Source organism: Microcaecilia unicolor, chromosome 1 (assembly GCF_901765095.1).
Source record: "Microcaecilia unicolor chromosome 1, aMicUni1.1, whole genome shotgun sequence".
NCBI classification, from domain to species: domain Eukaryota; kingdom Metazoa; phylum Chordata; class Amphibia; order Gymnophiona; family Siphonopidae; genus Microcaecilia; species Microcaecilia unicolor.
In genome coordinates, this window is record NC_044031.1 from 451,437,092 (window position 1) to 451,463,804 (window position 26,713).

Below are 26,713 nucleotides of genomic sequence, written 5' to 3' on the forward strand. Positions count from 1 at the left end.
TTACATGACAATAAGATATGAAGGTACAACAGGGAGACCAGGAGGGTGTCTCATACATCACACCATCTTGTTATCAAAATCAAATGTATTTGATGGATTCTTTACAGAAATCCTGCCCAGAAAATCAGAGAAACGAGTAATGAGAATATATTCTTCTAATCTGTCATTTAGATATTGAAAGGATTATATTCTTTTTTCTTGACAGTTGCCAGAAAATTCTTTTCACTCATATATTAGGGAATCCACATTATTATGAACCCCCATGTCATCCAGACCTACCCCTCTTCTCATGCCCTTAAATACGTTATTTATAGTTCATTCAAAATTTCTGATTAAGTTGACAAGAGATGTAACATAACATAGTAACACAACGGCAGATATAAAATTGCACGGTCCATCAAGTCTGCCCAACGAGATAAACTCATAGCATTAGGTATGCTGTGATACTACATATGTATACTTGATGTTGATTTGTCGTTGCCATTTTCAGGGCACAGACCGTAGAAGTCTGCCTGGCACTGTCCTTGTTTTCCACCTACTGAAGCTGAATCTGTCCATCCAGATATGTTTTACAGTTCAGTAGGTGACTGAGTTCAGAGCAGATGTTTTTGGAATTTTTGAAATATCTGAGCACCTAAGAAGGTAGTTGTTATCCATATCCTGCTATAGAATAGAGTGGAAATCTTTATTTACAATTTTAGATAAGTTTGGGCTGGGTGACCAATTACTACTACTACTACTACTACTTATCATTTCTATAGTGCTACTAGACGTACGCAGCGCTGTACACTTGAACATGAAGAGACAGTCCCTGCTCGATAGAGCTTACAATCTAATTAGGACAGACAAACAGGACAAACAAGAGATAAGGGAATATTAAAGTGATGATGATAAAATAAGGGTTCTGAACAAGGGTTAGGAGTTAAAAGCAGCATCAAAAAGGTGGGCTTTTAGCTTAGATTTGAAGACGGTCAGAGATGGAGCTTGTCGTACCGGCTCAGGAAGTCTATTCCAGGCATATGGGTGCAGCAAGATAAAAGGAACGGAGTCTGGAGTTAGCAGTGGAGGAGAAGGGTGCAGATAAGAGAGATTTACCCAGTGAATGGAGTTCCCGAGGAGGAATGTAGGGAGAGATGAGAGTGGAGAGGTACTGAGGAGCTGCAGAGTGAATGCACTTATAGGTCAATAAGAGGAGTTTGAACTGTATGCGGAAACGGATAGGAAGCCAGTGAAGTGACTTGAGGAGAGGGCTAATATGAGCATAACGACCCTGGCGGAATATTAGTCGTGTAGCAGAATTTTGAACAGATTGAAGTGCAGAGAGATGGCTAAGTGGGAGACCTGTGAGAAGCAAGTTGCAATAGTCTAAGCGAGAGGTCATAAGAGCGTGGATGAGGGTTCTGGTAGTGTACTTAGGGGGGGGTCACGTGATGCCTGCTTCCTGATCGGCAGTGAGAGCAGAGAGCTCCTCAGACTACCTGCAAAAATCAGCCTTATTAACCGTTTGGACAATTCCCCGGAACATCTTACAGTCTATAACAGGGCTGGTGAGCTGTGAGAAAACAGCGAAACTAAAAACGGAGCCCGAGGGCAGAAGGTATGCCCACAAGGAATCAGGGAAGCTTGAAAAACAAAAACGCTCCAGCGATGAAGGCAAGCAAGATGGCGCCGGCCCCAGAATCCCCGAATGCAAGTGAAAAAATGGCGGGAGATTGGGCACGAGAGATATCACTGACGGTAACCGCAGCACTGGAAGATAGACTGAATAAAATCCAATCAGTGGTAGAAGAAATAAACGAAAAATTTGACTCGCAGACGCGCAGAATCGAAGAAGTAGAGCAACGGGTGCTAGCGCAGGAAGATACAACGCACGGTATGGCGGCACAAATCTCAGAGCTCCAAAAAGAAGCAGCAGCCTTAAAGGAGAGAGTAGAGGAGCAAGAAAACCGAAACCGGCGAAACAATCTGCGGGTTATAGGATTACCAGAGACCGTGCAGGACAAAGAACTTTATAAATTTTTCGACTCATGGCTACCATCACAGCTGGGCCTTGAGGGAGATGCAAGCACATGGCAGTGTGACCGCGCACACCGTATCAGGACACGAAGAGAGGGGGATAGCAAGCCCCGCACAGCTATAGCGCACTACTTAAACTGGAGAGAAAAAGAACTGTTGCTTAAATCCAGCCGCTCCAGGAAAGAACCCATAGAATACGATGGTCATAAAATACTGCTTTTCAATGACTACTCTGCCGCGGTGGCGCAACTAAGGCGCGCCATGGCCCCTACCTGCACTTTATTGCATAGAAAAGGACTCAGATTTTCGCTACTGTACCCGGCCAAATTGAAAGTGTGGCATGGAGGAAAATCACTGCTGTTCTCGGAAGTAGCGGAGGCCAGGGCTTTCATGGATAACATCAACAGGGAAGATCTGAGGGAGAGCCCTAAAAGAATGCAGTAACCATAGGGCTAGGGCTCGGAGGATTATAAAAAAAAGATGCAGTTTGCGAGTACAAGGCTACCAAAGTTCCAACAACAAACCGAGTCCCAGAGAGCAAAGGAATGTCGGATAGAAGCAATGTGATGGGAAAGAGGATGCGCAGGAGAGAGAGGAAAAGCAGCGGAAGAAGTCAAGATTCATGGGCCTACTGAAGAATCAGATGATTTCCCAGACTGTATGTTTAATGGGACTGGAATGTTTAATTTGTTACAGTTTCTTTACTTAAGAGGAAGGGGGAAAAGGGGGCAGGGAGGATGTGGGACGTTAAGCTCTGTTATCTTGCTGTATGATTAGGGGAAGGAGAAGGTGGATGTGTTGGATAGTTAATTTGAGATGGGGTTTTGGGGAAGTGGGGGGAGGGAGGGACAAGAGGGTAAGATGGGAATGGAGGGGTGGGGGGGAAGGTTATGTACATGAGAGGGGGGAGAGGGGGAAAGAGATAGGGGGGAGTACCTGTGGAGGCGGGCAAGGAGGAGAGGGCTTGTATGAAATAGGACAACAAAGTTCCACACAAAGGGCAATTGCACAGGAAGAAATCGAAACTGGCAGGCTTGGCTGGGAGGCTTGCTGGTCAGTAGAGAGGAATCTATGCTTAATATTGATGGACAATTACAGCAATGGTTAACTTAAAGCTTATATCCCTTAATGTGGATGGGATACATTCCCCGGTCAAGCGAACCAAATACTGGCGTGGCTGAGTAAAGAGGGGGCGGATATCGCCTATTTGCAGGAGACACACCTGTCCGATATTGAACATGCGAAGCTGAAGAGAGGATGGGTGGGAGAAGTGGTTTACTCATCATTTAATAGCAGGAAAAGAGGGGTAGCCATACTCATACATAAAAAACTTCCCTTAAATATTCATAAACGTTAATTGATAAGGAAGGAAGATTTGTTGTAGTCCTGGGAGGACTGTGGGGCAGAAAGATAGGTCTCTGTAATATCTATGGGCCTAATGTATACCATCACAAATTTTTTTCCGATATAGTGGCAAATATGGGCAAATACCCTGAATATCAATTGGTTTTGGGAGGAGACCTAAATACATATGCAGACCCAACTATTGATTGTAAACCAGCCAAAAAGAGAAGTAAAGGATGGAGGGCAAAGGAATTAACTTTTGTTAAACCAGCTGGGGACAGTAGATATTTGGAGACTATTACATCCACACGACACAGATTATACATTTTTTCTAACCCCCATAACATGTACTCTAGAATAGATTACTTTCTTACTTCGCAGTCCTTGGTCACGGCAGTAAAAGCGGCACATATAGTGGATAACACCCTGTCTGACCATTCGGCCATAACTCTAACTATATCATACACAGCGAGCACAACAGAGAAAGTGTGGAGGTTCTCACCTTCGTTGTATTATGATAATGATTTTAGATCTTTTCTAAGAGAGAAATGGGCAGATTATCAGAGGTATAATAAGACGCCGGAAGTGAACCCAATAATATACTGGGAGGCAGCCAAAGCAGTGTTAAGAGGCTACATTTTGGCATATACAGCTAGCAAGAAGAAAAGAACGGAGGCTGAATTGTTACAATTATCCCTAGAGTACCAGAGGGTGAGACAACAACATGTAGGAAGCTTAGATAAAGTGGCCAAAATACGCATGATGGAGTTACGTAGACAAATTGATCAATTGCTCAACTCCAGGGCTGAACGGGACATATACTTCCAAAGATTTAAATTGTTCAAATGGGGGAATAAAGCTGGAAGGCTTATGGCTAACTTGGTCAGACCTTATAAAAAAAGACAGGTGGTCACATCAATCAAAGACAGCTCTGGCCGAAGTTACCGGCAGGAGGCCCAAATACAACAACAATTTGTTAAATATTATCAATCATTGTATGAAGAGAGGGAGATGGACTATACACAGAGAGATGACTTCTTTAAGGACCTGTCTATACCAAAATTCACCATAGACCAAATCCAAGGGCTGAATACACCCATAACTTTACAAGAGGTTAGACTGGGCATCAAGGTATTAAAGCTCACCAAAGCACCGGGACCAGATGGATATGGACCGGAGTTTTATAAAATATTAACAGACGATATAGCTAGCCCATTAGCCGATATGTATAATAGCTTCAAACGGGAGGGGGTTGGTGAACATTCTAATTTGGCACACATCATACTGTTACCAAAACCAGGGAAAGACCCAGGGCAGGTGGGATCATACAGGCCGATCTCGCTACTGAACCAAGATGCTAAAATCCTAGCAGCCATCCTAGCCAGGAGAATGAACATATACCTACCTCAAGTAATACATGAAGATCAGGCGGGCTTTGTCCCAGGGAGGTATGCCTCGATGAACCTAACCAGAGCTCTAGCAGCCATACACATATATAAAGGGAAAGGGGGGAAGGAGGCTATCGCAGGATTAGACATGGAAAAAGCCTTCGACAGTATTTTCCTGGGAGTACTTGTTTTGGGTGATGGAAAAGTACGGCATACAAGGAAGATTAATGATTGGGTCAGGGTTCTTTACACCAAGCCAAAGGCCAAACTGCTGATTAACAATACACTGACAGAAAGTTTTGACCTACAAAGAGGAACGAGACAGGGATGCCCGTTGTCCCCACTCTTGTTCCTCCTAGCAATTGAACCATTAGCCATTAAAATACGACAGAGTGAACAGCTAAAGGGCCTTCAGGTGGGGGGGCAAGAGATTCGCATAAACTTATTTGCGGATGATATACTACTTTATTTGGCGGATGCCTTTACCCACCTGGAGAAGGCACTAGTGTTGGTAAGGGAGTTTGGGGGAATCTCTGGCTTACGAGTCAACTGTGATAAATCTGAACTACTCCCACTAGCAGGTAACAAGGAAAATTCAAGGTTTGAGAAACTGCCTATACCACCAGTGCAGCAGTCGATGCGATATCTAGGCATACACCTGAGCACAAATCCAGTTGTGATGTATAAAAAAAATATTTTAGATCAAATAGATAAAATAAGACAATCATGTCTTAGGTGGAAAGACCTACCACTGTCACTATTCGGTAGAGTGGCAATGGTTAAGATGGTATTGCTGCCAAAGCTCCTTTACCCGATACAGGCCATGCCAATCTGGATAAAACGGCAGGATGAAAGAGTATTCAGGTCTATAATTAGATCGTTTATGTGGAGGCAAAAGGGCTCCCGAGTAGCATATCAAACGCTAACACTTAATAGGGAGAAGGGCGGCATTAAGTTGCCAGATCTCCGACTATACAATGTGGCTGCACTAATGAGACTAATCTATGAGGGCATAATAGGGCAGTCGAAATTTACACCGACCCATTGGTGGGAGGGCTGGTGCTCCCCGTATACGTTTATAAACCTAATACATACACCCCCGGGGTTGGGCACAAAGTTAAACAGGCAGTACAGTTTTCTTCATCCATTGAGAAACGCTTGGAAGTGGTGGAGGAGCAAGCAGGCACGGAGTCCGCATGCATCACCCTTCCTGAGACTGGTAGGGCTGGTAGATTTCCCTGCGGGGGTGGGTCCCTCACACTTCAAGACATGGGCAAAGAAAGGGTGTGTGACTTTAGGAGATTTGGTTCCTACAGGGGGGGATAATTTTATGACATTTTCACAGGTGAAAGACACATGGCAGATACCCAACACTCATATGATACAATACATGCAAGCCAGGCACTATTGGTTACAGATGAAAGCGAAGTATGGGGAGTCTTGGACTTATGGTAGCCTGGATGAGATGATGCTCCGGATGCCAGTAGCGGGCAATAGGTTATCCAATTGGTATAAGTTGGTGAAAATGGTCACTCCAGAGGGTGGAGCGGTGGGGACCGTTACCCGATGGAATGAAGAATTAGGAACAGATTACTCACAGCCACAGTTTAACATGATGTATGTGACACTATTTGAAATGGTAAAATCGGCAGACTGGCAAGAAACCCAATTTAAGCTGCTACACAGGGCGTATATTACTGGTGAGAAGGGGAAAAAAATGAACATGTGGGTCTCAGACAGCTGTATTAAGTGTAAGTCGGGAACTGGTACTTTCCTACATACGTTCTTAGAATGTCCTAAACTGATAATCTGGAATGAAGTGTTTGCATTGCTCAATAAGGTATTACAGTTAACGGTGGAATGGTCTTATAAAGCACTGATGCTGGGGGACCAATCAGATTTAATTGCACAAGGATTGTCTCGACCGCAGAGGAGATTCTTGTACATGTCAGTGCTGGCGGTCAAGAGGACCATTCTGAGGGTTTGGACAAGTGAGGTCCCGGCCTCGTATGCATGTTGGTTGGTAAAAGTACAAGAGATAGCACATTATGAGAATTCATTGTATAGGAAATCTGCAAATGTGGAGGGCAAACAATATGCAATGCTGTGGCAAAGGCTTGAGGAACTTGCAAGGAAATAAGGCCCTTTCAAACACATGTCTTACCTACAGGTACCAAAAGGGGGAGGGGGGAAGGGAAGGGGACAAGTAAGGGATGGGTATAAGTTGGTTGTTTGTGTACGATATGAATCCTTTTTCTTTCTGAGTGAATAGTTTCTTAAGGAGCAATAGAGAGGTATTATTATTAATAATAATAAGAGGGGAAAAAAACGGAAAATGTTGATGCAATTGTGCTGTACTAGTGCAATAGTGCTCCATTGAACGAACATTTTGTAATAGACTCTCGATGTAACTGAGGAAAGTAAAATGTCTGGCATATTGAAAGCATGTATTGTATTAATGTTAATAAAGATAATTAAAAAAAAAAAAAAAAAGAAAGGAAAGAGGAATTTTGCTGATATTATAGAGAAAGAAACGACAGTGGCCCGCCTTCTTCTGACGTCATTTCTGATGTCAGAAGAAGGCGGAACTGAGCGAAGGGAAGACTGACACGTGGGGGCGGGGGAGCGCCGCCTCCTCACTAACGCTACATTGTCGCCGGACAGAGATAAATTTAAACAAAAAACAAAAAAGGAAAAGGATCTGGGGAGAAGAGGGCGAGGTAAGCATGGTACGGCGGGGCGCCCCCCCAGAGGATGGCGCCCTCCTGCCATGCTTACCTCGCTTACCGTGTTGGCACGGCCCTGCCTATATCTCTTGTACTTGAACATGTCCTTATTGCCATAAGACAGTAGGTGTCTATCTTGTGTCCTGTGTATGGATGCACACTGTTAACTATATGTATCAGGGGTTCTCAACCCAATCCTCAGGACACACCTACCTGGTCAGGTTTTCAGGATATGCACAAGGACTATGCATGAGATCGATTTGCCTACAATGGAGTTAGTACATGCAAATATGTTTCATGCGTATTCATGTTGGATATTCTGAAAACCTTACTAGGGACTGGATTGAGAACCCCTGGTGTATATCGATGACATTTTGTTTTTATTTAGCCTGGCTTGAGGACCATTTGGGGTTACATTGGGCTGGGAGCCACTCTGAGGCAAGTCCAGGCAAAAGCAGAATGTAATAATTCCTTCAGCATTGTAAATAGGTAGATGGTGCCTGTACCCTACAAAGAATAGCATTGGGTAGTCCTAGGTGTGCTAAAGGATATTTCTTATCCATATCTCTGAATTTATTTACTTTTGGATATTAATCTTTTTGCCATTATTTTTTCAGCTGCTACTTCGCAGAAACAATACCATTTTTTTTCTTTTTCCTACAACTTACTTTCCTGGCATGAAGATATGTTGCCCACCATCCTTCCACTTCACCCCATCCTCCAGCGTGCCAGCACTTATTTAATTACTTTCCCATTTAACCAAAGTTGATATTTTAACAGTTGAGCTTTGTGTGTATGCTATGTTCATTTTGGCCTTTATATCAGTTTAGTGTTTCCTGACCATCTCCTGGAGGCACACCTAGTCAATCAGGTTTTGGGATTACCACAATGAATCCGAATGAGACAAAGTTGCCTACATTGTATGTTCATTGTGTGCAGATCTGTCTTATGTGTCATGTCTCTGGTCGTGACCACCCTCAGACTTACCTTATTTCTGGGGGTCAGCATCTGTGCTGGCTTCTGTCTGTTTCTGTGTTAGTCTTGTCTCTTCATGCTGATTGCTTCACTAGACCTCACCTGTGTGGGCTATGCCTCTCTGAGGAGCCAGCATCGTAAGATGGCTCCCGCTTGTTTTGTGCCAGCTTCCAAGATGGCTCCTGCCTGTTCTTCCTAAGTGTTCCAAGCCTCTCCTTGGTGTGAGTATGTTCCCTGCTCCTGTCCTGCAGTAGGTGACATCATCAGTGAGAGCCTTCATAAGGAAGTGCTGTTCTTGCATTCAGGGCCTTTTGCATAGTAAGTAAGTGTGTTATGCCAATAGGCCGTGAGGTTAGTGAGAGCACTGTTGCGCTGCTACTTAGCCTTTCTCTGGGGCTCTTGCCCATCTGCTATTTGTGTCTGTGGACTGCCAGTCCTTCTGTGTGGGCGCTGCCCTTCTGCTTTGTGTCTGTGGACTGCTAGTCCTTCTATTGCCTTACTCTGTGGTTGGAGTCTGATGCTTCAGCCATTTTCTCTCCATCTGAGTTTGGAACTGCTGAAGCTTCAGCCTTAGCTCTGTTATCCCTGGTTTATTCTATTGTCCGCTGCCTTCCCCGAAGACTCTGTTAGCTCCTGGTTTATTCTATTGTCTGCTGCTTGCCCAAAGATTCTATTTGCTCCTGGTTTATTCTATTGTCTGCTGCCTGCCCAAAGACTCTGCTAGTTCCTGGTCACTTCTTCTGTTTGCTCTGCCTAGCTTGCTTGTATATCCCGAGTCCTGTTTCTGCCAAGCTTGCTTGTATATCCCGAGTCCTGTTTCTGCCAAGCTTGCTTGTATACCCTGAGTCCTGTTTCTGCCAAGCTTGCTTGTATACCCTGAGTCCTGTTTCTGCCAAGCTTGCTTGTATACCCTGAGTCCTGTTTCTGCCAAGCTTGCTTGTATTTCCTGAGGCCTGCTTCTGCCTAGCTAGTGTGGATATCCTGAGTGTATATCCTGAATCCTGTCTCTGCCTAGCTAGTGTGGATATTCTGAGTGTATATCCTGAATCCTGTCTCTGCCTAGCCTTTGTTTACGTCTTGTCCCCTTGGTCTGTCTTGTGTTTCTGGCTTAGTGGCTGCATGCAGCTTTCAGTCCGAGTCTAGTATTTAGCCTAGTCTCCCTCGTGTATCCCGGACCCAGGGTGGGTCCTCTGGATCTTCAGTTCCTGCCTTATCCTGCAAATCCTGCCGGCCACCCGTACTCCAGAGCTCAAATCCGGAGGAACGGTGGTCAAGCGCAGGTGAAGTTGTTCCTGTTCTGCCTGTTCTAGTTGCCTGCCTCAGTACTACTGCAGTCCAGAGTTCCAGTCCTGCTCTTCGGTGTATCCAGTTCCAGGGTGATCTTGCCTGCCTCTGCCGCTCCTCGGCATTGGCCCAAGGGCTCACGTATTCTGGTTCTGCCTTGAGAACCCGACATTATGTATATTCATTACTGATAACTTGAAGACCAGACCATGACAGGTTTGAGAAAACAGTTCATCAAACCATTCTGTTTGACTACTGGTGTTCAAGTGAGCACCTACCTTGTCTGTAGATAGACTTGTTTTTATTTCTAAATCTCAGGGCCATTATTGCCCCATCCTTTGTAGGCTTCAGTACCATTTGCCTAAACAGAGTCTCTTGAAGGGAGTCCAAGTTTTTTCTAACCCAGCAGTCAGTCTGCAGACAGAACAATCCATGTCCACAGGCTAAAATTTTCCACCATTGGAGACTAGGGCTGCGTTTGAGAGCCGGTGGTCTGCTGGGTCTGGAACCGCTGCACCTGTTTGAGGATCCTTGACTGTAGCATTAGGAGTGATTTAATTTGTGTGTGCCCCTGCCGCCTGATAAAAAGTGCCAGTGTGCCACAGAGAAGGTGGAGATTAGGATTGAGTGTGGCCAATTGGAGAGCTGGAGGACTGCTGGGATGGAGCAGCTTGGCCTGTATGAGGTTCAGCCTGTGGCATATATATTTGTTCATTAATTTGCCAACACTGTTTTTTCAGTTTTGTATTTACTTCCCTCATTTGCCCTATTCAAGAACAGACAAGTGAATGCTTCACACTGTGATATTTTTCTCTCTATAGTGCTTATTTGTTTGGTGCCCAAATAAGTTTGCATACATCTTTCATTTCCCCTAAACCCAGTTCCTTAGCGCAGGCAACAGATGAATCCATCAATTGGTGGGTTGTGTCCGTCTACCAGCAGGTGGAGATAGAGATCACTGACTTCAGTGAGTGGTATTGGACTACCAGCCCCTCTGTAAGCTAGTATATCTCTATCTCCAGCAGGTGGTGGACGTCTCCTTACCAGCTCCTGGATTTTCTGGTTTGGGACTCCTCCTGGGCTGCTGTTTGCTAGCCAGTTGAGTGTGGGGGCGGTTGGCACTGGTGTCATCCTTGGCGGCATACCTCTGTTGGGGGTCCCTGCCTCATCCCATGTCCCACGTCGGTCTCTCTTCCTGCTTTGCCTTGCTTTCCTCTGTAACCTTCCTCACCTTAAAAAAAAAAGAGATTTGACGGGAAACAGCAGCAGGACCTGTGCTTAAAATACATATTAGAGAGAGAGAGACTTTTTCCAGTGTTGCTGAACAGAGTGAGAACTCCGGCTCTCCGTTTGAGCTGTCCTGTCAGTGTTCGTCAGAGGGAGGCTCTTTTGCAGTGCGGGGTGAGTGCTTTGATTTTTTTTTCTCTCCTCGGCTTCGTGCGGAGACTCGTTATGGCTGCCGAAGTTGTCAAGCGCTGCTCCCGCTGCGGTAAAAAGAGATCCGCAGCGGGGCTTTGTTTAGCGGGTTGCTCCAAGTCTGGACCAGCTGATACTGCGGCCATAGAAGGAACCGTTGGTTTCCTGCGCTCTCCCCACTGACGTGGCTCCCGCCAGTCAGCTGATGGCGGTTTCAAAGCCATTGCTAGCGGCTGAGTCAGAGACTCTTCCTGCAGTTCCAGCACATGTTTAGGATTCCTCTCTCGTTTCTGGGGGCTCTGGGGATCCATTTTCGCCAGAATTTGTTCTGTTGCTGCATGAAGCTTTCCTGTTAAAGAAAGCTGCCTCTCAGCCTGTTCCTCAGGCTTATGTGCTCCCTGTTCTTTCCTCGGAGGCAGGATTTGAGCATTATCTGCTCAGAAATTTCTCCCTTCTAAGAGGAGATGAACTGCTTCCATTTCTGAGGCAGTTTCTTTATGACCTGGGTCCTCTTTGCCTTCTTTGGCTGCTCTGTCAGGGGGTTCTCTTCGTGCTTCTAGAACAGAAGATTTTGAAGAAGGGGAGTTAAAACAGGAAGAGCCTGATGACCCCACTGCGGTGCAGGTTTTTCATAAGGATGAGTTAGCCTCGCTGATTTCTAATGCGTTGGTGGCATTGGACATTGCTGATCCAGAGTCTGTGTCCTCCTCTGCGGTCAATCTTAAGATGACCAGTACCCGTAAGCCTTCTAAGGCGTTTCCTGTTCATGAGGCTATTCAGGAGCTCATTTCTGTGCAACGGGCTGATCCTGAGTGCAGTTTTAAGGTGGCCAAAGCTATGTCTCGCCTTTATCCCGTGGTTTCGGATCAGGCAGACAAGTATGTTTTTCCGACTGTGGATGCCTTAGTAACCGCAGTCACAAAAAAGACTACTCTTCCAGTTGAAGGAGGAGTGGCGTTGAAGGATACGCCGGACCGTTGCCTAGAGGCTTCTTTAAAGCGTGCTTTTGAGATGTCGGCGTTGACGCTTCAGGCATCTATTTGTAGTTCATATTCAGCCAGGGCATGTCTTAGTTGGCTTCATCAGGCGCAAGAGCAAGATCTGGAGGAAGGTTCTCGTTTAGAATCTGTTTCGGCCTATTTGGAATCTGGCCTGGCTTATCTAGCTGACTCCCTTTATGATTTGATTCGTTCTTCAGCTAAGCTCATGGCTCTGACGGTGTCTTCTCGCCGCCTGTTATGGCTGCGCCATTGGTCGGCAGATTTGGCCTCTAAGCAGAGACTTACTCGGCTTCCTTTCAGAGGTAGACTTCTCTTTGGAGAAGATTTAGAGAAGATTGTCAAGGATTTTGGGTGACTGGAAGGGTCAACGACTCCCTGAAGATAGAGCTCGGTCTGCTGTGTGGCCCTCGTCTAATTCTTCTTCTGCTCGATCTCGGTTCAGAGAGGTTCACCGTTATCGTCCTGGTCAGCCGGCTTCTAACTTTCAGTGGCGCCGCTTTCAGCAGCATTCTTCCTTTCGCAATGATAAACGCTCTGCAGCCTCCTCTTCGCGTCCAGGGCCTGCAGGACGTCCTTCACAATGATGGGGCGCGGGTTCACTCTTCCGTTCCAAAGATTAGAGGTCGGCTGACCTTGTTCTTCGAAGAGTGGGCCAACATTATGTCAGACAGTTGGGTTCTAGATATTATCAGAGGCTGTTACAAGCTAGAGTTTTCTTCGCCCGTCGGCGACATTTTCTTGGAATCCCGTTGTGTATCTTCTGCCGAATGGGTGGCTCTGCAAGAGACTATCCGTTCCCTTTTGGATCTCGGGGCGATTGTTCCTGTTCCACCTTCCGAGATTCGGACGGGTCGTTATTCTATTTATTTCATGGTACCTCGAAAGGGAGGTTCCTTTTGGCCCATTCTCGATCTCCGTAAGGTCAATTAGTTCTTGAGGGTGCGTCATTTTCACATGGAAATGTTGCGGTCCGTGGTAGCAGCGGTTCAGCCAGGAGAGTTTCTCACAGCTTTGGACCTCAAGGAGGCCTATCTTCATATTCCTATATGGCAACCACATCAAAGATTTTTCCGCTTTGCCGTCCTAGGACATCATTTCCAGTTCAGGGCGCTTCTCTTTGGCCTTGCTATAGCACCTCGGACTTTCTCCAAGGTCATGGTGGTTGTGGCAGCATTTTTAAGAAAGGAAGGGATCAGGGTTCATCCCTAGTTGGACGACTGGCTGATTCGGGCCGCTTCGGCTCAGGAAAGCCACAGGGCTACTGACAGAGTCATTTGTCTGTTGTGGTCATTGGGCTGGGTGATCAATCTGCCCAAGAGTCAGTTGGTTCCTTCTCAACAGCTGGAATACCTAGGTGTTCGCTTTGACACGGCGTTGGGACGTGTTTTCCTTCCGGAGGAACGTGTTCTCAAGCTTTGTTCTCAGGTAGCCAGTCTGCTCCGGTTGTCCAGTCCTTGAGTGTGGGATTATGTTTAACTTCTCGGTTCCATGGCAGCGACCTTGGAGGTAGTTCCTTGGGCCAGAGCTCACATGAGACCACTTCAGTCTTCCCTTCTGTGCAGGTGGTCCCCCGTGTCTCAGGATTATCAGCACAGTCTCCCTTGGCTTTCCAGGGCGAAGCACAGCTTGACGTGTTGGTGCCGCGGCCCTCCATTGAGCAGGGACTGTCCTTCTTTGTTAAACTGTACAGCGCTGCGTAACCCTAGTAACGCTCTAGAAATGTTAAGTAGTAGTAGTAGTAAGGGTGTTTCTCTGGCAATTCCTCAGTGGATTGTAGTGGTCACGGATGCCAGCTTGTTGGGTTGGGGAGCTCTTTGTCTGCAACGGTGTGCCCAGGGGACATAGTAATCGACCGAGGCCGGTTGGCCGATCAATCGCCTGGAACTCAGAGCAGTTTTCTGTGCCCTCCTGCAGTTTCAGTCCCTAGTGGAGGGGAAGCAGGTCCAAGTTTTGTCAGACAACATGACGGCAGTAGCCTACATCAATCGTCGGGGCGGCACCAGGAGTTCGGCTCTGGTGACAGAAGTGGCACAACTTCTTCAATGGGCGGAGGCTCATCTGGAGTGCCTGTCGGCGGCTCACATTGCAGGGAGCAGCAATGTTCAGGCAGATTTTCTCAGCAGACACGTCCTGGATCCGGCGGAATGGGAGTTGGCGGACGAAGTGTTTCAGTTGATATGTCGGACTTGGGGGACGCCGACGATAGATCTCATGGCGACCCAGAGCAATGCCAAGGTAGCCCGATATTTCAGCAGAAGGAGGGAGCCCAGTTCTACAGGGCTGGACGCTCTTCTTCAACAGTGGCCGGTCAGCGATCTGCTATATGTGTTTCCTCCCTGACCATTAATCGGGTGCGTTCTTCTGCGGATTGTTGTGCACCCAGGTCGGGTCGTTTTGGTGGCTCCAGATTGGCCTCGGCGTCCATGGTATGCGGATCTAGTTCGTCTGCTGGAGGAGCCGCCTTTGAAGCGTCCAGTCCTACCCGGCCTCCTTCATCAGGGGCCAGTAAACATGGAGGATCCCTACCACTTTGGTCTTACAGCATGGCTATTGAGAGGCCATGTTTGAGAAAAAAGGGCTATTCTGATGTAGTTATAGCCACTCTTTTGCAGGCTCGTAAGAGATCCACTTGCACGGCGTACACCCGTGTTTGGCGCACCTTCGTGGCATGGTGTAACGAGCGCACATGGTCTCCTTTTCAGGGTTCGATGCCTCAGCATTTGGCTTTTTTGCAAGATGGATTACAGAAGGGTCTAGCCTATAACTCGCTCCAGGTGCAGGTAGCAGCCCTGGCGTGTTTTTGGGGTAGAGTGTCAGGCTCCCCTTTGGCAGCGCATCCGGACGTGGTTCGTTTTTTCTGGGGGGCTCTTCATCTGCACCCTCCCTTACGTCAGCCCTGTCTGGCTTGGAACCTTAATCTGGTTCTGAAGGCGTTGCAGAACTCTCCCTTTGAGCCTTTGCGTAAGGTTTATTGAGAAAGACCTCACCTTAAAGAAAGTATTTTTAGTAACTATTACTTCGGTGTGGAGAATTTCCGAGATTTAAGCCCTCTTTTGTCGAGATCCTTTTCTACAGTTCTCGGAAGCGGGAGTTACGTTGCGCATGGTGCCTTCCTTTTTGCCGAAGGTTATCTCAGTTTTTCATCTCAAGCAGCCTCTTTTTCTGCCTTCCTTTCGGGAGGAGGATTTTCCAGGGACGTTTCGTAAGCTTTTTTTGTTGGATGTGCGTCGCGTCCTCCTACGTTACTTGGAGATGTCTAATGACCTTAGACGCACAGACCATTTGTTTGTTCTTTCTAGTTCTCTTCGTGGCTTAGCGGCTTCTAAACTGACTATTGCTAGATGGTTTAAAGAGGCTATTTCCTCAGCGTACTTGTTAGCTGGTCGGGTTGCGCCTACGCCTTTGCGGGCGCACTCCACTAGAGCGCAAGCGGCTTCATGGGCGGAGTCGTCAGTTTTGCCTTTGCAAGAGATCTGTTGGGCAGCTACTTGGTCTTCTGTTCACTCTTTTTCCAAGCATTATAGAGTGGATGTGGCAGCTAGATCCGATGCTGCTTTTGGATCGGCAGTTTTGACTAGGGGGGGGTGATGGGTTCCCTCCTGTTTAGATACTGCTTTGATACATCCCACCAGTTGATGGATTCATCTGTTGCCTGCGCTAAAGAAGGTAAAATTATGTCTTACCGGATAATTTTCTTTCCTTTAGCTGCAGCAGATGAATCCAGCATCCCTCCCTGATTTACTGTCGCAATTTTTTGATCTGTTAACTTGGGGAAGTTGTTGTTGTTCCTCTCTGTTCCACATGCTTCTTTGTTTTCTAGTTATCATACAAGTTCTACATTTGGAGACAATTTTATCTTCAATTTGTTATGATGTGTTCTGATGTTGTTTCTCTTTGGGTGAGGGAGGTTTTCTGGTTGTCTGGAGCTACTATTGCTTTGTGATGAGACATATACTAGCTTACAGAGGGGCTGGTAGTCCAATACCACTCACTGAAGTCAGTGATCTCTATCTCCACCTGCTGGTAGATGGACACAACCCACCAGTTGATGGATTCATCTGCTGCAGCTAAAGGAAAGAAAATTATCAGGTAAGACATAATTTTACCTTTAAATACTTGTCAATATCTGCTCTGAGTTTCTCATTTAGAATCTCTTTTCCTTTTGCCTTCCCTGTCTGAAGTTGATTTCTGCAAAGCGTTTATATAGGGATGAAGGTGTTTGTATGGTAGTGGCAGTCATGACAAACTTACACACATATTGGGATAAGCTTTCTAGGCTTTTCTTTGGCTATTACCACTGTCTGTCACCCAATTCTTTTGCTGATTGTCTTCTCCATAGATAAGATGTTATAGGTAAGAAACTTTAGTTTCCTTGCCATAAAATTCTAAGTGTTATAGTGCATCATCTATTGATAGAATGCAAGGAGTGCAATTGGTAATTCGTAAGGCATTTCAAACCAAGCACAAATGTTTATGCGTGATAATAAATATGTATTTCTTTTGAGAGAGGAAATTGCAAGATACTCTGCAGTAGGTATATCTATGAATGGGAAAATAGTTTTCTCGAGGTTATGCATAGGGTCAGGGTGTTCTTATTAAATGGAGTGAGGAGGCCCTTCTGACTCCTTCAGCTATGGAGAGACAAGATGATAAAGACACTGGAAGTGCGAAGATGGTCTCAAGGGTGACATGTAGACAAGTAGGGGAGCAATATAAAGAAGTCTGGAAAACATTTTTTTAGGAGCTGAACACTGCCACTAAAGGGGAATTGGGGAGATGGGAATATGTAACTAGTTGTGAGCATGGAGGTGGAACATCAATCTGAAGTACTGAAGATGAATATAGAACAAATGTAATATGTGGTTGTGATTGAAGAGGGGATCATAACAGAAATAGTGCAGGGTCATATAACAAGTGCCACCACAGTTGTTGGGGTTGGAGGTTTATGGCAATTGTTGATGAAGTTTGTTCTAACATATTTCATATGATGATGCTTAATTGAAAAAAAATGTTTTATAGGAAGGCATGGTACGATGTGATACTGCTGTTGGAACACCAGACTACATATCTCCTGAAGTATTAAAATCTCAAGGTGGCGATGGTTACTATGGACGAGAATGTGATTGGTGGTCGGTTGGTGTCTTCTTATATGAAATGCTTGTAGGTGAGTAGTAGGGTTTACTCAGTTCTAGTTTGAATTTAAATATACTATCTAATTGTTTTCTAGTTTTGCTTTATCTCCAAAGGTTTAACGTTTTTTGAAATGAATGATTTAATGGATTCATTTTAAAATCCAATTTTGTATTGGTCACCTAGATGGTAAAAGAGGATGTCCAAGTTAGAACACACAGAATTTGTAGTGTATTTTACAAAATGTTAGCTGAACACAGAGCCTTTTATAAAATATAAATATATGATTGGATGGGGGGGGGGGGGGTGATTCTTAGGGCGTTGCTAATACTGTTCTCTGGGAAGTGCTAGGAGAGGGCTATAAGATTGTACAGTCCCATTCTGAGATCTTTGTGGAGACTTGTGAAGATTAGGGGTGATGGTGTGGTGGGGAGAGATAGGAAGAAAGGGAGTGGTCATGTTAAAATGCCACAACAAAAAAAAAGGAGGTAAAAACCCTCACGAAACCGTGAGATATGGAACAAAAAAGTGAGGAGAACGAATGAGGATACCAAAAATTATATTTATTCATATAAAAACTGACCCGACACGGCCGTTTTTCGGCCCAAAGGCCTGCCTCAGGGGTCTTTTACAACCTGGGGTAGTATGATGTAAAACGTGCACTGCGGAAAATGTGATATAGGAGAACCCTCTTGGGTCTCCTCTCCTCAAAAAAATTTTTTTTAACGTAATGGCCAGGAACAAACCTGTTATACTCCTCTCCTAAAATGTTAGCTGAACACACAGCCTTTTATAAAATATAAATATATGATTGGATGGAGGGGTGGGGGGGTGATTCTTAGGGCGTTGCTAATACTGTTGTTCTCTGGGAAGTGCTAGGAGAGGGCTATAAGAGTGTACAGTCCCTTTCTGAGATCTTTGTGGAGACTTGTGAAGATTAGGGGTGATGGTGTGGTGGGGAGAGGTAGGAAGAAAGGGAGTGGTCATGTTAAAACGCAGCATAATGTTTTATATTTGATAAACATTATATGCTTATTGTTATGAGGCTTATTTATCAACACTAGTTTGTTGTACAGGATGTCATTTTCTTTTCCTTCAATAAAAAGAGTTAAAATACAAATATATAAGGTAATGGGAAAGGATGTATGGCATGTACAATTATTTTACAAAAACACATTGGATAAAGAGCCAGCATCATTGGAAGCTCTGGGCATGTAAATGCTAGCACTTATATTAGTAAATAGTTTATTAAATTTACTATATTGCTTAGCTTTTTACAAAAATAAGATCACAGCGGTGTACAATATTAAAATCACATTAAACATAAAACACCAACAATGAACTGCAATAATCAGATAAAGCTTGCTCTTTATGTATTTTACTTTTGAGCTTGAGAGAGGTAAGCATGATTCTCACCTCAGTCACTCCAGGTTCAAATGAGTAGTTAGCTGACAGTTATATGTCTGGGAGCAGGTATAAATATTGACGCTGATGAAATCTTTTTAAAATATTCATGTCATTCTGTTGCAAAATAGGAAATGAACATACACTTTTAAGGTCTTTCCAAAACATGCCTCTTTAATAATCTGTGCATTCTCAGGCATACATGCACGTTAGTAGCTTTTTAACAATTTCTGCTTACATATGTACGTGCATTTACATAGACACAGAGAAAAATGATAGCAGTTAAAGACCATCCATTCTACCCATCCATACCATCCTATGCATTTATGCCACAGAGGTGTTTAAATGTCGTTACCATATCTCCCCTCTACTGCCTTTATTCCAAAGTACATATTTTACGATCTTTGTCCCCATACGCTTTATGATGATCACTGACCATTTTAGTAGCGGCCCTCTGGATCAACTCCAGCATGTTTATCTTTCTGAAGATGTAGTTTCCAGAACTGTACACTGTACTCTAAATGAGGTCTCACCAGAGCCTTATACAGATTTATTATCACCTCTTTTTTTGTGTTGTTAGCCATTCCGTTACCTGTGCACCCATCGTCTTCTGGATTTTGCTTTCACCTTTTCTACCCGTTTGGCCACCTTAAAATCATTGGATATAATCACACCCAAGTCCTGCTCTTCTGCGCACAGAAGTATTTCATTTCCTGTACTGCTCCTTTCAGGTTTTTGCAGGCCAAAATGCATGACCCTGAATTTTTTTTTTTTTGTATTTAAATCTTAGTTGCCAGATTCTAGACCACACCAATGGAAGTGTCTATTGCAGATTTTGATATCATCTGCAAAGAAGCAAACCTTTCCAGATAGCCCTTCTGCAATACTACAGAAATGTTAAGAAAGAGCTGGATTCGAGGACCAATCCCTGAGGCACACCACTAGCAACATCCCTTTCCTCCAAGTGAACTCCATTGACCACTACATTTGTATCATCTTCTACTCAACCAGTTTCTAACCCAGTCATTTTAGGGCCTATTCCAAGGGTGCTAAGTTGTATTTTTACGTTTTGAGTACGGAACTATGTCAAACGCTTTGCTAAAATCTAAATTCATCACATCTAGTGCTCTTCTTTGATCCAGCTATCTTGGTCACCCAGTCAAAGAAATTTGTCTGACAAGACTTACCTCTAGTAAAACATGCTGCCTCGGGTCTTGTAGTGCATTGGATTAAGTTCTATTAAACTGTCCATTAATTTACGCACCATAGAGGTCGGATCTATCTAATCTATCTATGGGGCCTAACAACCTCTTTAGGATTAAGTTTTGGTTAGCATGTTTGTGATATTAGGTATTAAGTTAGTGAATTAAAAAAAAAAAGGCTCTCAATGCTTTTCATTAAAGTTGGTTGACTCTTGCTTGTTTGCAGTCCCATCCCAAAATTTTAAGGTATACGGATTTGTTTTCAATAAATGTAGATATCTCTAAAGCAGAGTCCAACAAAGCTCAGGTGCCAGGTTACCATGGTGACTGAAAATCTGATTTGGTGACTAGGTTTTGCAGTCTGAATAGATGGGCACCTTCGCTGGGAATGTGGAAAGCAGCAGGCTCTCTTCTATTCCCTTTCCCCCCTCCACTGCATTATCTCCAATGCATACACCCTCCCCCTATTCTCCAAGAAGTAGAGGAGGAGGATGCAGCACGATGTACAGCGACTCTCCTTTCCTTCTGCTTGTGATATTTGCCAGGGTGGGGGAGAGGAGAGAGATCCGGGTGTGTGTTTTCCATGATGGGGCTAGGGGGTGGAGCTGGACATGAGGACAACACAGATCATATTGGGCAGTAGCTCCTGGATACACATCCTCAGTGCGAGAGGATATTGCATCCCCTGGTGTGTTGGTTCTGTCTACAGGATTACTTCCAGCTGCACCAGGGTGATGCTCTCCTTTTAGAAGACCTCCCTCCTCCAAGGCAACACAGTGGGGTGCCAAATTGAGGTGGGACTTCTCTACAACATCCCTGTATGCCTCCTTGTTGTACCTCTTTTATCTCCCTCAGCTCCTCCGATACTCTAGCCTCAAGGAAAAGGACTTGTTCTCTGAAAGCTAGGAGCTCTTTGCATCATGTCACATATGACCTCTCGCCAGCAGTGGAGACAGAGCAGGCTTGATTGGCAGATTCCTTGTTGTCTTGTTAGTGCGTCGCCCAAGCAATTATTTTTGACAGCTTTGTCTGTTGTTTCCTGTGCTTGCGCCCCTTGGCAGCAGACGCAACTTCAACCAGTGGCATGTTCTACTACATTTTGGGAGCAAGCTGTTTAGTAAGGATTTAGTGAAATTAACAAAATCCCATTGAGACTCAGTCTCAGGGTCTTCCTGTGGATGTATCTACTCATTCTTTCTGGTCTGGTCTAGCTGACTATGTTTTGAAGCTCCCAGGTTATTTTCAAGGTTGGACTTCCTTTTTGTCAGGGATTCAGGTGTCCTCCAAGCAGGGTTTCAGAATTCCAGCCTTTGTTCTATCAACCTTCTCTGGATTCTTCCTGAAGGAACAACATTGTTCACAGTTCTGTCTTTCTTCCTGGAGGGGTTTCTGCTTCTCCACTTATTCACCCTTTGTCTTCCTGTTTGCTTGGCTATTTCTGGATATTCCTATATTATTAGAAATTGATTAGCGAGTCCTGTTGATCCGGTCCTCGGTTTGAGCTTTTCTTGGGGCTTATACAGGTGCTGAGGCTTCCAAAGTCTCGCTGGCCTGGAGGGTCATGGAGTCTGTTGAGTCGGCATGATTTTTATCTAGGGCTTCAGTTACAACCGGATTCTGGGCACCTTCTACCTCAGCTATCACGACTTCCTGGGCAGAGCACCTGTCAGTGTTTCCTTGAGGATATCGGTAGGGTGGGGACATGTTTATTTCTTCCATGCATTCTCCAGATGCTCCCATTTGATGTGTTTCCATTCGGTCAGATGAATCCTTTTGGAGTATCGGTGCTATATGCCAGAGCTTCAGGTTCCTACCCTATTTCAGGATTGCTTTGGTACATCCCACAAGTCTCTGGATTCATCTGCTGCTGACACTAAGGAACGAGAAATTATGTCTTTACTTGATAAGTCGCAGCAGATGAATCCAGAGTCCCACCCTGTTTATATCTGTGATGTCGTTTGGTTCGGTTTCTCTGTTGGTCTGCGTTGCTGGTGCTAAGGAACGAAAAATTGTCTTACCTGATAAGTCTCAGCAGATGAATCCAGAAGTCCACCCTGTTTTATTGGTGATGTCGTTCAATTTGGTTTCTCTATTAGTCTGTGTTGGTGAGTTTTTTTCATTTCAGATGGCATGTGGTATTTGGTTTTACATCTCTTGGTTTATCCGTTTTTACTGTGGGAAAGGAAAAATGAAGGAGAAGTGATCTAATGCTGTTTCCTTCTGCTTTGTTATGAGAAATACTGACTGACCGGGAAGCATTCAGTCCTATAAGGCAGTTCAGCGCTGTCTATCTCTACCTGCTGGTAGATGGGACATAACCCACAAGTCTCTGGATTCATCTGCTGTGACTAAAGGAAATTAAATTTTCAGGCAAGACATAATTTCTCAATATGCAGATGTTATCACAACTGCCCACTTATTGCATCAGCCAAGTTGTCAAGGAACTTTTCTGCAAAAATCTTGCCTAGTCATTATGAACTTAAACCATGTCTATAGTCTGTAGTGCAATAGGCTCTTGAAAGGGGATGGAACTTGATATACCTCCTTTTTGTGGTACAGTCAAAGCGGTTTACATATTATATGCAGGCACTTATATTTTGTACCTGGGGCAATGGAAGGTTAAATACCTGACAGAAACTCAAATAGTAGCCACAGTCCATGCTACCAAACCCAGGGCAAGCAGGGGCTTCACCCACGTCTGTCTTAATAGCAGACTATGGACTTTTCCTGCAGGAACTTGTCCAAACCTTTTTTAAACCCAGATATACTAACCGCTGTTACCACATCCTCTGGCAGTGAGTTCCAGAGCTTAACTATTCTTTGAGTGAAAAATATTTCCTCCTATTTGTTTTAAAAATATTTCCTCCTATTTGTTTAAAAAATATTTCCATGTAATTTCATTGAATGTCCCCTATTCTTTGTAGATTTTGAAAAGAGTGAAAAATCAATTCACTTTTATCCGTTCTACACCACTCAGGATTTTATAGACCTCAGTTGTATCCCTTCTCGGCCATTCGATTCCCACTTCTGGCACAGGCAGCTCCTTGTGACTCTGGGCAAGTCACTTAACCCTCCATTGCCCCATGTAGGCCGCATTGAGCCTGCCATGAGTGGGAAAGCACGGGGTACAAATGTAACAAAAATAAAATCTCTTTTCCAACTGAAGAGCCCTAACCTCTTTAGCATTTTCTCATATGGGAGGAGTTCCATTGCCATTATCATTTTGGTCCCACTCCTTTGATCCTTTTTTAATTCCACTATATCTTTTTTTTTTTTTGAGATACAGCGACCAGAACTGAACACAATATTCAAGGTGAGGTCGCACCATGGAGTGATACAGAGGCATTATTGTATTCTTGGTCTTATTTTGCATCGCATTCCTAATAAATCCTAGCATCCTGTTGGCTTTTTTGGTGGCCTCCGCACACCGGGCAAAAGATTTCAGCATATTGTCTACAATAGCACCTAGGTCTTTTTCTTCAATGCTGACTCCTAAGGTGGACCCTAGCATCAGGTAACTATGATTTGGATTATTATTTCCAATGTGCATCAGTTTGCATTTGTCCATATTAAATTTAATCTGCCATTTGGATGCCCAGTCTTCCAGTTTTCTAAGGTTTTCTTCAATTTTTCACAATTCGCATGTGTCTTTACACCTTTAAATTCGCAGATGAACCAAAACTATTCAATCACCTCACTTGTGGTTCCGTTTTTCAAATCATTTATAAATATATTAAATAGCACCAGTCCCAATACAGATCTCTGCAGCACTCTACTATTCACCCTCCTCCATTTAACTCTACCCATTGTTTTCTGTCCAATAATTAATTCTTAATTCATAGGACATTGCCTCCTATCCCATGACTTTTTAATTTTCTCAGGAGTCTCTCATGAGGAACGTTGTCAAACGTTTTCTGAAAATGTAGATACATTATATCAACTGGCTCACCTTTATCCACATGTTTATTTACGCTTTCAAAGAAGCAAATTGATGATGCAAGACTTCTTTTGGCTGAACCCATGCTCACTCTGTCCCATTAAATCATGTTTGTCTACGTGATCTGTATTTTTTTTTCTTTATAATTGTTTCCACTGTTTTATTCGGCACCGAAGTCAGGCTTACCAGTCTGTGATTTCTCAGATCACCCCTGGAACTCTTTTAAAAAATGATTGTCACCCTCCAATCTTCAGGTACTATGGACGATTTTAACGACAGGTTATAAATCACTAACAGCAGATGAGCAATGTCATGTTTGCATTCCTTCAGTACCCTGGGTTGTATACCATCCAGTCCAGGTGATTTATCACTCTTTAACTTGTCTATTTGTCTCAGTACATCTTCCAGATTCACAGAGATTTCTTTCACTTCCTTCGCATCGTCACCCTTGAAAACCGTCTCTGGTACAGTTTGATCTGTTACATCTTCTTCTCTAAAGACTGAAGCAAAAAGTTCATTCAGTCTCCACTATAGGCCTTTGTCCTCCCTGATTGCCTCTTTTTTTCCTTCATGATCTAACAGTCCCACGGATTCCCTCACAGGTTTTCTGCTTCTGAAGTATCTGAAAAAGGTGTTACTATGAGTTTTTGTCTCCATAGCAAGGTTTTCTTCATATTCTCTTTTAGCCTTGATCAATGCTTTGCATCTGGCTTGACAGTGCAGTGCTTATGTTGCTTCTTATTTTCTTTATTTGGATCCTTTTTCCATTCTTTGAAGGATGATTGTTAGGCTCTAATAGCCTCTTTCACTTCATCTTTTAACCACGCTGTCTGTCGTTTGCTCTTCTTTCCACCTTTGTTAAATCTGGTCTGGGCTTCCAATATGGTATTTTTAAACAATGTCCACACCTGATTTATAGTCCTAACCTTTGCGGCTGACCCTTTTAGCTTTTTTTTAACCAATTTCCTCATTTTTTCATAGTTGCTCTTTTGAAAATTAAATGTTGCTACAGTAGATTTCTTTAGTGACTTCACTACAGATATTGGCTTAAAGCAATCGTAGAACAAGAGATGGTAACAAATCAATAAATCTAATAGAAAATCATCTCTCTTCTATTAAGGATAAAAGCCAACTGCTGTGAAATAAAAAAAAAAATAGTGGAAAAAAAAAGACCTCAGAATATATGAGCTTCAAACACACAGCAATAGCTGATAATAGTGGAAAGCTCACCTTGAATCATTGGGCATAAAAAACTCCACTAATAATTCTCAGTACAAATTATTGCAAACAAGTGGGTATACCACATAAAGTAGGCAATAAAAGGTCCAGTTAAACAGTTTCTCAGCAGTATAATCCAAAGCAGCAATCCAAGTATCAGTAACATATACGCCAATGAAGAAAAAGGCAAACTACTTATCTGAATGCTGAGAACACCACAGATTCTGTGTTTTTTCCTAGCATCTACAAGCTGCTTTGAAGTTGACGGGGTCAATTTGCATTCTTTATTCTCTTATTAAACACTTCTGGCTCTCTTTCATCATTATTGAAACCTCTCTATTGGTATTCCCTAATGATCCTATTTCAGTAGTATCCTTTAAGGATACTCCACACCAAACCATGCGCTCCTGGGCAACTGTTGGCTCCTCACCCCTCCCAATTTAGTTGAAAAGCTGCTCTATCTCCTTTTAAAAGTTAGCACCAGCAGCCTGGTTCCATCCTGGTTAAGGTGGAGCCCTTCCTTTCCGAACAGACTTCCCCTTTTCCAGGATGTTGCTGAGCTCCTAACAAATCTAAATCCCTTATCCCTGCTCATAGTATCAGCCACGGCATTGAGACTGTGGAACTCTGTCTGCCTCTTGGATCCTGCATGTGGAATGGGGAGCACTTCTGAAAATGCTATCTTGGAGGACCTGGATTTCAGCTTTCTACCTAAGAGCCTAAATTTGGTCTCCAGAAACTCCCTCCCACATTTTCCAATGTCCATTGGTACCCACATTCACCAAGACAGTCAGCTCTTCTAGGTGTTGTGTGAGGTCCGCCACTTTCGCACCAGTGTTAATTTGCTTGGTCTGCCATCTCTATCTGGGCAGCGGAAGCCATGGCCCTTCTACTAGCCTGGAGAGAACTGCATATCCCCTCTAGATCCTTAATTACCCCAACCTGGTATCTGCTCATGACAGTGTTACTCAGTCAAGGCAGTATAGACCCTTGTAATTAGAAAGGAACCCAGTATTTAGTAGATAAAGAAGTAAAGTTTATTAACATTGATATCTCACCCAAATGAAGTACAAGCAAATCAGGCAGTCATATGGTGGAGCAGCATTACACGACACGTCCTCTCTCTCTGGCCTTCTGGAGTCTTCTGATTCTAATACCCTTCTGACTCCCATTTTTATACTATTTTGGCCCCATTCATTCCAATGGACCCTAGCTTTGTCACCAGGGCTCTTGGCCCTTATCAGTTGATCAAAATGACTTCACATATTCTCAAGCTCTAAGTATAAACAAGATAATTTCAGAGCGCATCTTGTGAGATGACTTCACAGGTCACTTTGCTCTCTTCAGCTCCCCCTCCCTCTACTTGCATCTAACCCTCTACTATCTTTCATTTTAATCAAAACATCTTGCTCATGACTTCTTGCAGGTGCCAGTCTCAGGATTGTGGACAAGAGCAAATGCCCCCTCCCTTGCCAGCTCAGCACTTGCTACAGTGAAATGTAACTGTGTCAAAGGTGATCTCTGATTTTTACAAGCCTAGCTCTCTGGGAACTCATTTCAGCTTGAGCTGCAGTGAAATATATTTTGTATCAGAGATGATTTTTGGATTACAAGAGGCCTAGCTCTTTAGCCTGGGCCATTGGCCTGTATTTCACTGAGAGCAAGGGCTACT

The 26,713-nt window shown here is 44.1% G+C and overlaps 1 protein-coding gene across 2 annotated transcripts in view; it reads left to right on the top strand.

Annotated features, from left to right (window-relative positions):
* The window catches only part of ROCK1 (Rho associated coiled-coil containing protein kinase 1), a 523,306-nt gene that overhangs the window by 155,674 nt on the left and 340,919 nt on the right, over positions 1–26,713 (top strand). For both annotated transcript variants that reach the window (XM_030212894.1, XM_030212901.1), the window contains one exon: positions 17,170–17,314. In XM_030212894.1, coding sequence (XP_030068754.1) covers positions 17,170–17,314 — 145 coding nt within the window. The remainder of the gene's footprint in view (positions 1–17,169; positions 17,315–26,713) is intronic.